Source organism: Coturnix japonica, chromosome 3, assembly GCF_054131305.1.
Source record: "Coturnix japonica strain WE chromosome 3, WE-NBRP24, whole genome shotgun sequence".
In the NCBI taxonomy this organism is placed as follows: Eukaryota; Metazoa; Chordata; class Aves; order Galliformes; family Phasianidae; genus Coturnix; species Coturnix japonica.
Genome location: NC_140665.1, coordinates 11,663,135 through 11,677,041, shown reverse-complemented (window position 1 = coordinate 11,677,041; position 13,907 = coordinate 11,663,135). Strand labels below are relative to the sequence as shown.

At 46.0% G+C, this 13,907-nt stretch overlaps 1 protein-coding gene across 1 annotated transcript; it reads right to left on the bottom strand.

The window, feature by feature from the left end:
- Positions 1–7,016: 7,016 nt before the first annotated feature.
- Positions 7,017–11,302, bottom strand: LOC107310846 (carbohydrate sulfotransferase 9-like). Its single transcript, XM_015856851.3, has 2 exons — positions 11,114–11,302; positions 7,017–9,803 (listed from the first exon to the last, which is right to left on the bottom strand). The coding sequence occupies exons 1-2, from the start codon at positions 11,211–11,213 to the stop codon at positions 8,992–8,994; spliced, it is 912 nt and encodes a 303-aa protein (XP_015712337.1). The 5' UTR covers positions 11,214–11,302; the 3' UTR covers positions 7,017–8,991.
- Between the last annotated feature and the right edge of the window lie 2,605 nt (positions 11,303–13,907).

Here is a 13,907-nt window from a genome sequence, read left to right as displayed (position 1 = left end):
GGCCGGGCAGGAGGAGCTGGATCCCCGCGGGTGGAGCCAGAATCCGCCTCATTGCCCCGCCTCGGAACGGCTCGGGTGGGGTCGGGTCGGGTCAGCTGGAACTAGGGGGCTTCAATGGGAAAGCTGGGCTATGGGGAGGGATCTTAGAATGGCTCGGTACAGCATAGCTCAGGTTGACGTGGTGGGGCTCAAGTTAGGTTGGGATGTTTCATCCTGGCGTGGAACAGCAACTGGAGCGGACCCAAAACTGGAGGTGAACTCAAAAGTAGAAGTGGAACCAGAAATATAACCAGAAGCAGACATGAAAATGAAACCGGAGTTGGATGCATATCTGGAAGTCAGACTGTAACTGAGATTGGAAGTAAATTCACAACCAGAAGATGAAGTGGAACTGGGGGTTAAAATGTTTTGTATCATACAGGTAATGAGCTCTGGGCTGAGCAAGGTGGCTTCCTGAGGCCTCCATAGGTGTGCCTGGAGGTGCTGGAGTGCACAGTGGGTTGTGCATCCCATCTCAATGCACAAGCTTGAGTGGAGGCTGTTGCTGGGGCACCATGCACAGCTCTAAGCCTGTGGCAGAGCTGGAGCAGAGAGAGCTCCTCAAAACACAGGGCAGCACTATGGGTTTGGGTGGTCCTACAGTGTCCCCAGTCAGTACGGGGTGCCCTTCTCACTGAGTCATGCACAAATCAGGCCAAAAAAAGGGCAAAAGGCACAAAAAGGCTGCAGTCCTTTGTTCACAAAGTCCATATGAATGGTCCAGTCCCTCTCTGGTGTCACGAGATAACATGTTGTGCACATTTGACACCACTGTGCAGCCTTATCTACCCCTGAGCAAGCAGGGCCCCTCATCTTACGGTCACCTCAGTCCATCTCAGAAGCAGAACATGAGCTGGGATCCTCCCCTTAACTTTGTTGCCCAGCAACCACGTGTAGGCAGCAGGGAGCCCTTCAGAGTCTCCCACAGGCCTCTCCAGCAACTTCTGAGACAAAAAACTTCTTTGTACTCACTCACAGGGGTGCAACACCATCCTCATGCAGCAGCAGGCATTGGGTTCTGTTAAACTCAGAGGTGATGGAAGAACCTGGGCCAAAAGGACCAAGGGAGCAAAGAGAATGTTAATTGTTTGGCAAATCCTGTGTTAAATTGTAATGCTTTGTACTGGTGAGCATTTCACACTTTATCATCACAGTGGTAGGTGATGAAGACGCCTTCTCTAAACCTGAATTTGGGGTCTTTCCAAAGGAAGGGAGAGCTGAGCTGGGGGGAAGCTCTAGGAGGGTGGGGGAAGAGGGGGGTCAAAAATGACCTATTTGTGATAAGGATCCAGAGAGCCCCAAAGCAGAGAGTGGAGGGCGATGCTCACAGAGATCCCAGCAGTTCAGGTGATTGCTGCATGCTCTGCAGGCGTGTGGCAATGGCAGCCAATCACAGCTTTATAGATTGTATAAATCTGCTTATAGATTGTTTGGAACAATGGGAGTATATGTTAAGAGGGGGGTGTGAGGGACTGCTGGCTCAGTTCAGTATGGGGCTGTAAAATGAAGCCTCTGATCACAAGGCTCTGCCAGCTACAGTGGGATGGTTTGAAGTTGCTGAGGTAGGAAACTGGACTCTTAGTTTGACTGGTATAAAAGCATAGATTATTCACGACACGTTCTACATAGTGAAAGCCGTTTTTTGATGAAGTTAAGCTATGATTTTACTCTGGTGGGACTTAGCACACGTTGAAGTACTTCACTGAATGTGGATGGAGATGAGCGGTTTAGATGCTTCACTGAATGAAGATTTAAGCTTGTAGTAGCCAATAATTTGATTATCTTGTGTTGTGCTTATTATAGACTCCTTAAAAAGAACTGTGCATACTTACTTCACCTTTGCTGCCATATTTTAGTCATCTGGAGTTGGAGATAAGGCTATATAGGATATAAATCGTGATCCTCTTTGAGGTTTCTAGGAGAACTATCAGCAGCCCTGCTTTAACTGTATCTTGTGTAGATCAAGTTGAAGAGGAAAAACAAATGGTCTGTCTCTTCTGTCTGTGTGTGCTACTCACTGCTAGACCTTTGCCTGAGCTTGCTAACACTGAATGCAAATATTGTCAGGGGAGATCATCAGGAGTCCTTAAAATGTTCAGGGATGTTGGTCGCAAAGATCACGTGTCAGCATTTAAGGCTTTGCCTATATTAAATTACTTTATTGAGCAGGGAGAATGAGTGCTCGGTTTCCAGAAAGAAACTTTTGTGAAGACTTGATTGACATCTATTTGAGCAGGCTTCTGCTGATGTTCTTCATGTCTGTATCCATTAATGCCTCTCCCATGTAGGTAATCAAGTGAATGATATGTATCAATACAAATCCTTTAACTGTTAGATTATATAGAAGAGAAAGTGACTCTTGTTATAAATTAGCTTCAGACCTTTCCAGGCTGGCTTTAGTAGTTAGTTGGAAACCTGCCTTGTGATTAATGTAAAATGTGTACACCTCCATGGATAGAGCCATGCTTTGCCTGGGTAATTCCTATCACATCCTCAATGTCAGCAGCATAAGCTTTGTCTGAAAGTCCAGCTTGCCATCCAGTACAGATCTGCTGATATATTTACAGATCAGTTCTGCCTTTGAACGTGTTCTGAGAGTTGAACAAAATTCCAGAGAACTATGGAGCATAAGAACTCATGTCATTTTTGCTAAGCCCTTAGCAGGATCTCCAACTTGTTCTGTGACTGTCCCATTGTAACATGGTTCATCTTCTGCTACCTTAAATTCTCTCAGTAGCCTCAGTTGTGTGACATCTGTTTCACAAGTTGGTATTCAGGAAAAATGCCCGAAGGCATTAGGCAACTTAACCTTATGCTAACAACCTCTTGAAAATTCCTGGCCTTTGTGTCAAATGTCCCCTTTTCCACATAAATGAATTTATAGCTGTTAATTCTACTGCTCTGCAGACTGAGCAGAGAAGTAAAGATAAGGAACCAGTGTGCTTTTGGTGTCATCTTTTAAAAGGACCTAGTCTGCAACGTTAAATGTGGCGTGTCTCTTATATGTCTCTTGGGAAAGGTACGGCAACTCAATCTTTATGCCCTATAAGGAGAGACTGAAGGAACCGGGGCTGTTTATTCTGTGGAAAAGGAGGCTGAGGGGAGACCTTATTGCTCTCTTCCAATATCTGAAAGGTGCTTATAATGAGAGCGGGGCTGGTCTCTTCTCACTGCTGACAGGACGAGGGGAAATGGCCTCAGGTTGTACTGGGGTAAGTTTAGGTTGGATATCAGGAAATTCCTTCAGGCCCGCTGTGTGAAGAGACCTCTTTCAGCAACCTGGTATATTAGGTAAGGCAGGAATTAGGCCTAGCGTAATGTTGTTTTATAAGGGAAATATAGCAGAGGAGAGGGGTCTGTAGAGCACAGTCTTTGCTTGAATTTTTATATGGCTATCAGGCCAGTTTGTTTAGGCTTTCCATCTCCTTAGCATCTTCCTGAGTTGGCTTATATTCACAACTGAGTATCTAATAGCCAGGCAGTTGCTTCTATAATGCATGGGGGGGAATCTTCAATTCAGACTTCTTCTTGCAGAGATTTATAAACAAAACCGTTCTTTGTTAAAAATTAGTGTGTGTATATATACAGATGGCTCTGTGTCACTTAACATGTGGTGGGACTGAGACGGGTCAATGACTTCACACCAAAATGATGCAGGTAGTAATGAGCTTGGACTTTTCCAAATGAGGCCAAATTATACTCAATCTGTAGCATTGCCTCAGGTAGTTTGACACTGCAGCTGGGTGCACGTCTAGAGTAACAAATCATAATTAATGCCTCTTAACTGTTTCAATAGCAGTACTGGGTTTCCAAAGTGCTACTGCATCTGAGTAGGAGAATTAGAATTCTCATCTTTCCTTGCATGTAGGTAATGCAGGCTATGGTTATAATCTAATGACAGCAATTTATCGTCATCCCGTGAAAGTGCAGTTTGTTTGTACCCTTTGGGCATGTTTGCATTTATCTGCATACACTGTCAGTGTGGACATCAGTGGAATTACTGTCCATGTACTGATACCGAGCTATTAAGGGTACTGAATCATAAGCTGGGGCTCAAGAAGTTGAGAACTTGATGTATATTTGCCTATTGCTGAAGTAAAACAACTTTGAAAAGGGCTTTGCAGGCAAAGGGTATATTGACTTAAACAGAAGATTCTTTGAGACTTAAAAGTATTCCTAACACTATATGCCATCTTTTCAAGCCTTGCAATATTGCTTTTCTCTATTTATTTTTAGAACACACGTCAGACTGTCTTAAAAAGACTTGAGCTGATAGAACAGTCCAGTCCTAAAGGATCCTGGGTCTACCAGGTGAGTTATCTGTCTTTGTCACCAGACAAATGAGCATTGTCACACTGTTCTCATTGGCACCCCCTGAATGCAGATATATCCTCCTGCATCTCATTAGCAGAGGTTTGAGGCAAGAGAGCAAGTGAAAGACAGACAAAGCTTGCAAGGATTCATCCCCAAAGTCTCAGTTATGACAGATCCTGGGCCCTGCCTATGACAAACTTTACTAAATAAGTCAGGAGTTGTTACCTATATCTCTATAGATAGGCTCCAGTCCTGGACAGAAAGAAGTTTAATTGTTTTCCAGTTCTTCACTTTGCCAGATTAAAACTGCCTGTGAGAACTGTGTTGGCCTGTCAGCAACGGGGTTGGGTTTTATAGGTGAGTGAGTATTCATGCTGCAGAGGCAGTTCTTATTCAGTTGCACTCACTTCATCCAGGGAGTTTCTGGGAGAATTTATAGCCCCAGTCCCTTTGTTGTTGCTTTAACTCAGGGCCGTGTGTCCTTTCCTACCTAGAAACATTACATGTGACCTCTAAGAAATACTTAACTGCATTCAAAAAAGCAAAGGATTTGCTATTGGATTTGTAGGAGTGACTACGTAATAGTCACCATCAGCCCTGAGATTCACTGGAAAATAAAGATGACTGAAATAGTTTCAATTGGGTTTGGGAATATAGGGCAGTTTTATCAGATTGACCACAAGATGAGGGGATCAACAGGGAAATGGCCTCTGTTTGGGTAAAGGGAACATTCATGAGGAGTGAGCACTAGCTGTCAGCCTGTTCATAGCTCTATCATTAATCCAGTGTGAGCTGCTGTCTACTTCCTAGTTATGGGATTTGCTTATGAGAGAAACAGCAGCACTGTGTTAGCAGAAAGGAACAGCAGTGCATCAGAATTAAGTAAAAATAGCACTGGAATCTTCTAGAAATAATGAAGAAATAAGGCAATTCATTAGAGTCTGATCTTACGCCCTCATGGTTTATGCTCAGGTACAGAGCATCGCCCCTGGCAGTTTGGACCCAATCTGTGCTGGTTCCAATTGATCTCCAGGGGGAAACTGCAGTGAGTTATTTTACATTAGGGATGAACAGAGTTTAAAAGATAGCAGGAACAATTGAGCTTGACAGAAGTGGCTGAGCACTGGCCAAGAGTGGGTAGATGTATTACTCCTCCTTATATGAAACCACAGTGCACCAGTTTCATCAGTTGTGCTGACTGATTCTTTATTTCTGTCTCTCAGAACATTCATGCATTGTTACGGATGCTGGTACCTATCTGGATCCAGCCATGGATGCAGGGCAGGTATGTGAAGCAGTACCACTAATTTCACTATATTAGAGATCACATTGCTCTCAGGATTTTCTAAATGAGCCATTAACCCTCTTCATCTTGTGCATTTGCAGATTGTAATTGGGTACCCAGTGAGACATTTTAGGCTGGCTGTGAAAACCAGTTTGACCCACAGTTTACTGTGCAACAGGCACAGGGTTGTGAATCCAGAGGAAACTAGTACGATGAACTTATGTATTCTGTGCAGTCACAATCACAAAGACGTCGTTGTGCAAATAAAGGTAACAAGCACAGGGATGTCTGATTTACTGGGATGTCTCATTAGACATCTGCGCTTCCTTACCTAGTCAGGGCAGTACTGTCCCTTTGCTAACTCTAGGTGTCAGTGTAATGCAACTCCAGTGATGCCACCACAGGATTTAATTCCCTAACACGAGGTGCAGCGCTCGGCTATGACTGAAATCAGACTTCTTTGAAAGTGATGTTTTCTGAAAGAGACGGTTTTGTTTGTTTTGTTTTTTTTTTAGTAGTGGCCAAAGGGAAAGGGAGCCTTTGTGGTCTCAGCCTTCGGATTGGGGCTGGGACTCAAGATATGGGTTATATGGAGCTCACCAATGGGACAGCAATTTCTTGTGTCCTGTGAATTGCTGCAGAAGATCTGGGATGAGGGGAAAGAGAAAAGGAGGTTATATATATAGATACATATAGCTGTGAGATCATGGAGCTGGGCTAAGGAATGTTTGTGGAGAATCCTCAGAGTACTCAGTCAAATATATGTCTCTGGGCACAGAGTACAGAGCTACCTCATGTAGGACTATGCGTGCTTGCTCCTCACACCTGCTTTATCAACAAATTCATGTCCTGCACTTAACAGCACATGCATTTGTCTGTATGGGTAAATTGCTTCATCTGCCAGGGGAATACAGTTATACCACACTGTGAACAACACGGGGGTTGTACAAAGGTGCCAAGCTGTACTCGACAGAAAGGTGAAGGGTGTAGAGATGAAAAGTAAGGATTTAGCCAGGAATGGAGGACTGAGAGCTCTAAAGTCATCGCTGTTTGTTTGTTCTTGTGCAGAAAAGAACAAAAGTGTGTAATGAATGTAACTTTGTTTGGAAGTTTCTGTGGATAAGAGCATTTGTCCAAGGCCTTGGGCTCTTTATTGTGAAGGATCTGTACTGCTCACCTGAAGGGAACTTGTACATTTGAGAGCCTGGGATGTACGGAACCCTCATGTTTGGAGATGCCCCAACAGGATTCTGTATGTCCTCTCTGTGACTGCCCAAAGAACAAGGCTGCTTATTCACCCAGGATATATCTGCAAGATCTGCAGGCCTTTAACTGCTCAATGCTTGTGTAAGTGTCTGATAAAGAAATAACGCGTGTGTCAGAGTAGTTGAATTTATTATGTAGGCTTTACTCTGTGTTCAGGATGCTTTTCCGTTCTTTCCCAGAAACATGAGTGCTGCTCTTTGTTGTAAACAGGAACAGAAGTAGCCTGCACGCTGCTGCTCTGTCTTCTCCTGAAGTTCTCATTGCATTTCCCTGGCAGTAGGGACGCTACTGTGATTGCCACTTTCAGCAGTGTTATTTCCCCAGATCTGCGGTGCCAAGATCTTGCATCTGAATTTTCACGTTTTGCTTCTTTTGCTGTTTTATTCTGTCTTTAGATGTTATTAATCCACATGGGAGAAGTCACATAGCAGGACTGAGAATGACAACTGTTCATATTCTCAGTCCATTTGAGTGCTTACCATCTGACCTTCATTTAGAGCCAGGCACGGCATCTGACCCGATGCCATGAGACACAGACATCTCAGCTCATACAGCAGCCTCTCAGAACAGATCTTCAGTGGTGCAGTCACCTGTCTTGAAGGGAACACCTGAACCCAAGTCCAAACCCTCATTTGTTCTTGCTCTTGCTTATTGCAGCTTTTTTTCTCCCCTTTACAGCACCCTTCTGCTGAGCCGGTGATCTTTAAGCCATAGTCTCGGCATGTGTGAATGGAAAGCTTGGGAAGTGAACTCTCCCTGTGAAACCAGGCTTATAACAGAGGGACCACAAGGCAGTGGGACTATAATGGAAGAAAACAATCCATGTTCAGGTGGTTCAGCTACTGTGATTCATAGATTTTTCACACTTTAATTTCCCACTCTGTTTCCTCTAGGAGAGAAGATGGCTGCCAGATTATAGCTGTGTTGTAGATTCAAATGAAGAGTGAGTAGAAGATAACATTATCTAGATGTAACTGGAAATCCTACAAGCTTCATTTAGAATTGCTGCAAGGATGGGAGACACTCATTGCAAGACAATATGAAGTTGCATGGTTATTGTACTAGGGGAGAATTATCACCTTATCACCTGTTCTTAGTCCAAAAGGGACTTAAAAGCACTGAACCTGGACAGACAGTGGGCTGGACCTACTATGACCCCTTAGCACATGCCACTACAGAGAGGAAGATAAGGAGGAATGTTGATGTTAGCTAACTGTGATGAGGGTCTTACATATGTAATGGCAGTGGTTCAAAGGGAGATCTTAAAATGTGACCAATAGCTGATTTATCCTAAATTAAAGAGGATGTCTTTGTCTACAGCAAGCCTAGGGCTATGCCAGGGAATGGATGGAATTTTAGTTGATGTGCTATCTTGTCCTCTCTGATTAAAGATGAAAACGAGAGATGCTAAGGTTTCCAACAAGATACTGATTCATTTGACACATTTGGCCTATTTCCTTTTTCCCCTCATCTTTTAAACAACAGAGGACGTCAGAGAAAGGACCTGGGAGGAATGAAGTGTTACTGATTGTTGTTCCCGAGGTGATTTATAACAGCCTGCGTGAGGGACAGGGCAAGGGCAAAGCTCTTGGATTGGCTCTGGGTGCTCTCTAGGGTCAGTCTCCCAGCTTAATGCTATGGCCTCACTACCTTTCCAAGGCAACACTTAGTTCTGCTGAAAGTAAGGGAATTGTATATGTTTGGGAACCTGTGGAAGGGCGAAAGGGCCCTTGGTGGCTTGTGAGGATTGGGAGTGCATTCAGTGCCCATGAGGAGGCCCTCAAGTGCTGGGTTTGCAGGAAGCTATTCAATCCGCCACAGTGGGTATGCAGTTTTCTAAGCTCCAATGCCATCCCAAAACCATGTGTTTCTCCAGTGCTTGGTCCTGTACCTTGTAATGCGACTTAGCAGTTTAAAGGCATTGATGCCTTGTCCGTGTCAGTGGCCAATCTCAGTTCTCTTCCTTGTCAGTTGAAGCTATGGCATGGACAAGCACATAGCATGGAGTTGAGGTTCTTCAAGAGTTCATCTAGTTCACAGCACTTGAATTAATGCATTCTGAAATGGTCCCTCCAGATGGAGCATTCCTACCAGCTCTCTGGGGTGCTGTGATGGTCTGACAGCAAGCTATGAGAAAATGGGAAAGCAGAAAGGTCCCAGCGGTAGAAATGAGCCAGCTGCTGCTTCTGCTGGAGGGTCAGCTCGCTGAACAGCTGCTTGGACAGCCAGCTGTAAGTCCATAGCACATGGCGGTCGGTGAGCTCGGGGAGGTGGATATTAGCCTTCAGCCTGGCACGCTGCAGCAGGTGGCCCAGCTCCTGCTTCAGGAAGCCAAACATCAGCACGTAGTCGTACTGAATGAGGCAGGGCAGGCACAGGCTGACGAGTGGTTTCCAGGCCGTGCTGGCATTTTGCAGTCCCGTGTCTAAAGCTTCCTGGACAAAGCTGCTGAAAGAAGAGCCGCTGGGCATGCTTTGCAGGTAAGCAGCGATCAGCCTCTGGAAGGGGTCCCTGACAAAGAGCACTTTAGTGTAGGACCCTATCACAGCCTCTATTGTGCTCAGGTTGAGTTTGCTCATCTCTGTCTGCGGGGTGTGCTGCTGAGGGTAGGGAAGCGGTGCTGTGAGTGTCCAGTTTTCTTTCTCTTCCAGCTGTTCCAGCAGCTGCTGCCATCCCTCCACCCCTGTTGCTGGCACCTGGCAGTAGAGGAAGTTCAGCTTGGTGCTCACCCTCACCCTGGAGAGCAGATGAGCTCTCTCCTCCCAGCTTGTCTGGAGCATGGTGGCTTTGCCTGGCTGGCTGCAGAAAGCCTTCAGGCTTTTCTTCCTGAGCTGCTGAACATGGAGGAAGGTATCTAGTGTCAGAGTGAAATCCTCCTCTGCCTTGGGGGCCAGGTCACCTGGGGAACACCATACAAACACAAGACATGAAGGAAGCTTTGCTGTGACCCTGAGCCAGCACCTAAGATGCTGTGGGCAGACTCTCTTCCAGTTAGTGCTGTTATTTCACGGGGTTAGAAGGGATGGTGGTTTATGTTTCTGAGCTCCCTATGACTATGAGAGCTCACAAGTGCCCAGACGCTGCTTTTCCCAAGCCACAGGTTTTTGAGTAGTGATCAAAACAGTAGCTTTGTGCTACAGATCTGTTTTTCTGCTGAATCTGTATTTTTGTTTTTAACCCCTCTCTTTCAGCAGAGGTGAGCTTGCCGAAGAGCAAGTAGAATCAGAAGTGTTCAGAGAGACCAAGGAAAGGTGAATTGGTTTGTATATATAAATACACAACCCCCTACAAGCCCCTTGGGATCTACTAAGAGTTAAACCTCATTTAAACATCATTACACATTTGGTATATTAAACATATACCAAAGTGAGAGACCATTCTCTGTAGCTAGAGGTGATTTAGGAATCCACATGGCTTAGTTTCTTGCATCACTTTGGCATATAAAGCTCTTTCTCCTGAAGATGAAAAGGAAAAAGCAAATAAAAAGCTAAAAGCATACATGGAGAGTGAGAGCCAATAATAGGACAGTCGACAGTTGCTTTGAATTTGTCCAATTTCAGCTTTGCTCCTTACTTTTTATCTTCTTACTGTCAATGTGATGAAGCCATTGCAGGCTTAAGGCTCACATCAAGGCAGGGATGAATATGTTCCTTGTGATGTATGTTTAGTACCAGCACAGCTGCCTGGTGCGGGCATTTGGCAGCCCTGAGGGGAATGTTATTTTGATGGTTTCTTCTGGGTCCTTGGGAAGTTAAATATTTTCCACGGATTTGGGGATGTTTTCAGACAGGGAAGATAAACCCTTCTCAAAACTATGGAAAAAGGACTCCAGGAATGCAGGGAAAGAATGCAGCAATGCTTGAAGCTACCTTGAAGTCATCTTTGACGCACCCAGACCCAAAACACTTGCAAAATACAGTCGTGGCTTTGCCCAGGATTGGCAGGGACTGGAGGGGAGTGTGCATTATGCAGGTAGCTGGTACTTTATCCAGTTCACCCAGCCCCCTCCAGCTTTCCCCCAGGAGCAGAGCCTTGTTCCCTTGCATTTCCCCATGGCACAGCTTTCTCGAGTTACTTCCACGAGCCTGACACCTTGTTCTTCCCCACCCCTGAGATAAAGAACCCCTCTGGGGACATAAAGCCACAGGGCCCCAGTGGTGAGAGCTGTTCCTGTGGCACGGAGCAGCTTGGTCTCACTGTGAACATTACCTTCTTGGCCAGATATTGGGGTCCAGAGGAGCAGCTTCCAGGTCACAAGGGTGGTGATGCCCAGGGTGGCTACAATGATGACACGGAGGAAGAAGCGCATGGTGGTGCTGTAGTGGGCCCCCAACACCGAGTGGGTGCAGGCATGGAGGACGGGTGTCAGGAACTTCCCGTGTTGATTTAAGGCAAAACACGCCCAGAGCCTGGGTTAAAGTACTGTTTGGGCAGCTGTTTGGCTAAGGGGCAGGGAACACACAGCGTTGCCTTCTGCTTTACATTTACAAGAATGAATCCAATTTTGAAATCGGAGATTGAACCATCCCCAGCACTCGGCCACACTGCATGTGCCACAGCACTGCAGTCCCCATCAGAAAGGAGCCACGCACCAGCATCCCCATGCAGAGCCAGGTGGGGTGAGACATGAACAGATGTGTCATTCTCCATCAGTATAGCTGCGTGGTGAAATGCTGTTCAGGGTGTCAGCAGCACTGGCTATAAGGAGCTGCACAGACTGGGAGAAGGGTTGTACAGGTGAGTGCAAGGCTGCACATCCTGCCAAGCTCAGTGCTTGTGGGTGCTTTAAAGCGGGAGCTGGGGCAGCAGGGACACATCCAGAATCAGGTGCCAGGTCTGTGCCCTTTGCACTGGAAGCTGCTTAAATTCTGTGACCGTTCCTTGCTTTGTGGAAGACACGGGGTAGAGCATGGCCCTAAAAAGGGAACACACACAAGAGGTGTACCTCCTCTTTCTCCCCTTCCCCAGCTGTTGTGTTCACTCCTCCTGGTGCAATGGGTAGATAAAACAGCAAGGTTTGCAGTAAGATTAAGAAACAGAAGGGCAGGAGGAACCACCCATGTTCTCTTACCTAACGGCTGCCAGCTGTGCTTGTCTTCCTGCACTAAACCACAGTGTTTTGGCAGGGACTGCCCCAGCTGCAGTCCTAATGAGTGAAAGCACTTGACAGAAGGGCAGTACCTTTCCGAATGCATGAAGAGCAAGCAGCACTAATAAAGGGTATTTTAGTATGGGTCTCCTAAGAGGAACACAGGAGACAAATGTGCTTGCAGCTCTGCAAGGGTGGGTGTAAGCATCCTTGCACCATTCAGAGGCTGCGCAAAAGACATTCAGTGGCTTCCTCCACACCAGCAGCAGACTGCACTCACAGCAGCATTAATCTTGTGTTGTTGCAGCAGCTGCAGAGACGCCTCTTGCATACAGCTGAGACTGTTGTGAAGGTAGGGATGGGACAGAGAGAAGAAAGGAGACTCTTTTTCCTCTCTCTCTAACTTGGGCCTGCTATTTATATGCTTAATACAGTGACGTTTTTGTCCTTGAGGTTTTTCTGTTTGTTTTGGGTATTTGTTTTGGTGCTGGAAACCTTTCTCAAATGTCTGCTGACACTTCAGATTGAAACTTAGAGCTGGGCTTTCCTCACTCATCTTCCATAGACCTCTCAGAGGTGGCCAATAGAATTCAATCTGAAAGGCTTCCTGCCCCATGTTGTAGAGGGCAGCATCGTTTTCGGACTGGAGTTTGAGCCAGACAGGAAAACGCATCCTGCTATGAAACACAGCTGTACAAAGGAATTAGGGAGTTCATTTGAAGCTTCACCTGTAAATCCTTATTTAAGGAAAACTATTTCAGCTATGAATGTGAGAAAAAGGCTTCCTGATACTTTAAACAAGTAAAAGGATCACCTGAGTAAGGACTTCCAGATTTAGCCCAACCAATTGCTCAAGCTGTGTTGCCTTGGGCTCGCTTTATTTTTTTCTCATAGGACTCAAACCCTTTGGAGATATTCTTCTGTGTCAATAAACATCCTCGTCCTGAGCCTTCTCACATTCCTCCCACACTTCAGAATTTTGCAGAGCATTGTCTTGTGTGACCATGACCTACCCAAAGCACTGTTCCTCCTGATGCTGGCCTTCGTGGCACGCAGATGTGAGCGGAGGAAGGCAGGTCCCGCTGCCTGCTCGTGGGAAAGGGAGCTTTTGTAGGTGATGACAAATACTGCTGTATTCAACAAGGGATATTTTTTACCTTGGGGATAAAGGAAAAGCAGATCGGAGGCTTTCTTTTTCTCCCGCTTCTTGTTTGGAAGGCTACCATTTGGAAATTCGGAGACAACATCCAAATTTTGGTCATCTCAGAGCAGCAAACGGTGTGAAGCTGGACCAGTCACTGCAGAAATGTGGCAGCAGCCAGGTGAGAACAAGCTGCCCTGTTCCCAGAGCATCACCTGGAGTGGGATGAGTCTTTTGCACTTGGCCACGAGAGGAACAGACTTACTGCAGGTCACAATGCACACTCATGAGGCTGCCCTAATTGAGTGGGGCAGCTCAGGACAATGTTTAGCACTTCACCACTTTGAGCTGAAGCACTTTGACAACAGCAGCTCCTTCAGACTTCTGGTAATTTTAGAGTTATAGCCAGGAGCATCCATTTTTGGCCGCTTTGAGTACAAGTGTCTCTTGGTGGGGGAATTGGGATGTTTCTCCACCTTGCTTCCACCAGACAATGGTGCACTAGGTCTGTGTCCATATCTTCCAGCACTTGCATCCAGTGCTGCTGCTGAACCAGAGTAAAGGAAAGGGGAGAGGAAAAAGTTTGTGTCGCGTTTGAGGAGTGGAGCAGGTAGGACAGTGTTTAGAGGGGTTGTACAACTCCAGCTTCCTGTTTTCCTGCAGCAGGAGCTGTGATTGTCACTTATTATTCAGCTCCTCATCCTGGGAGGAAGACAGTATCAGGCTGCTCGGGGGCAGCAGGATGTTTATGTGATAGGCTGAGTCAGGGTACT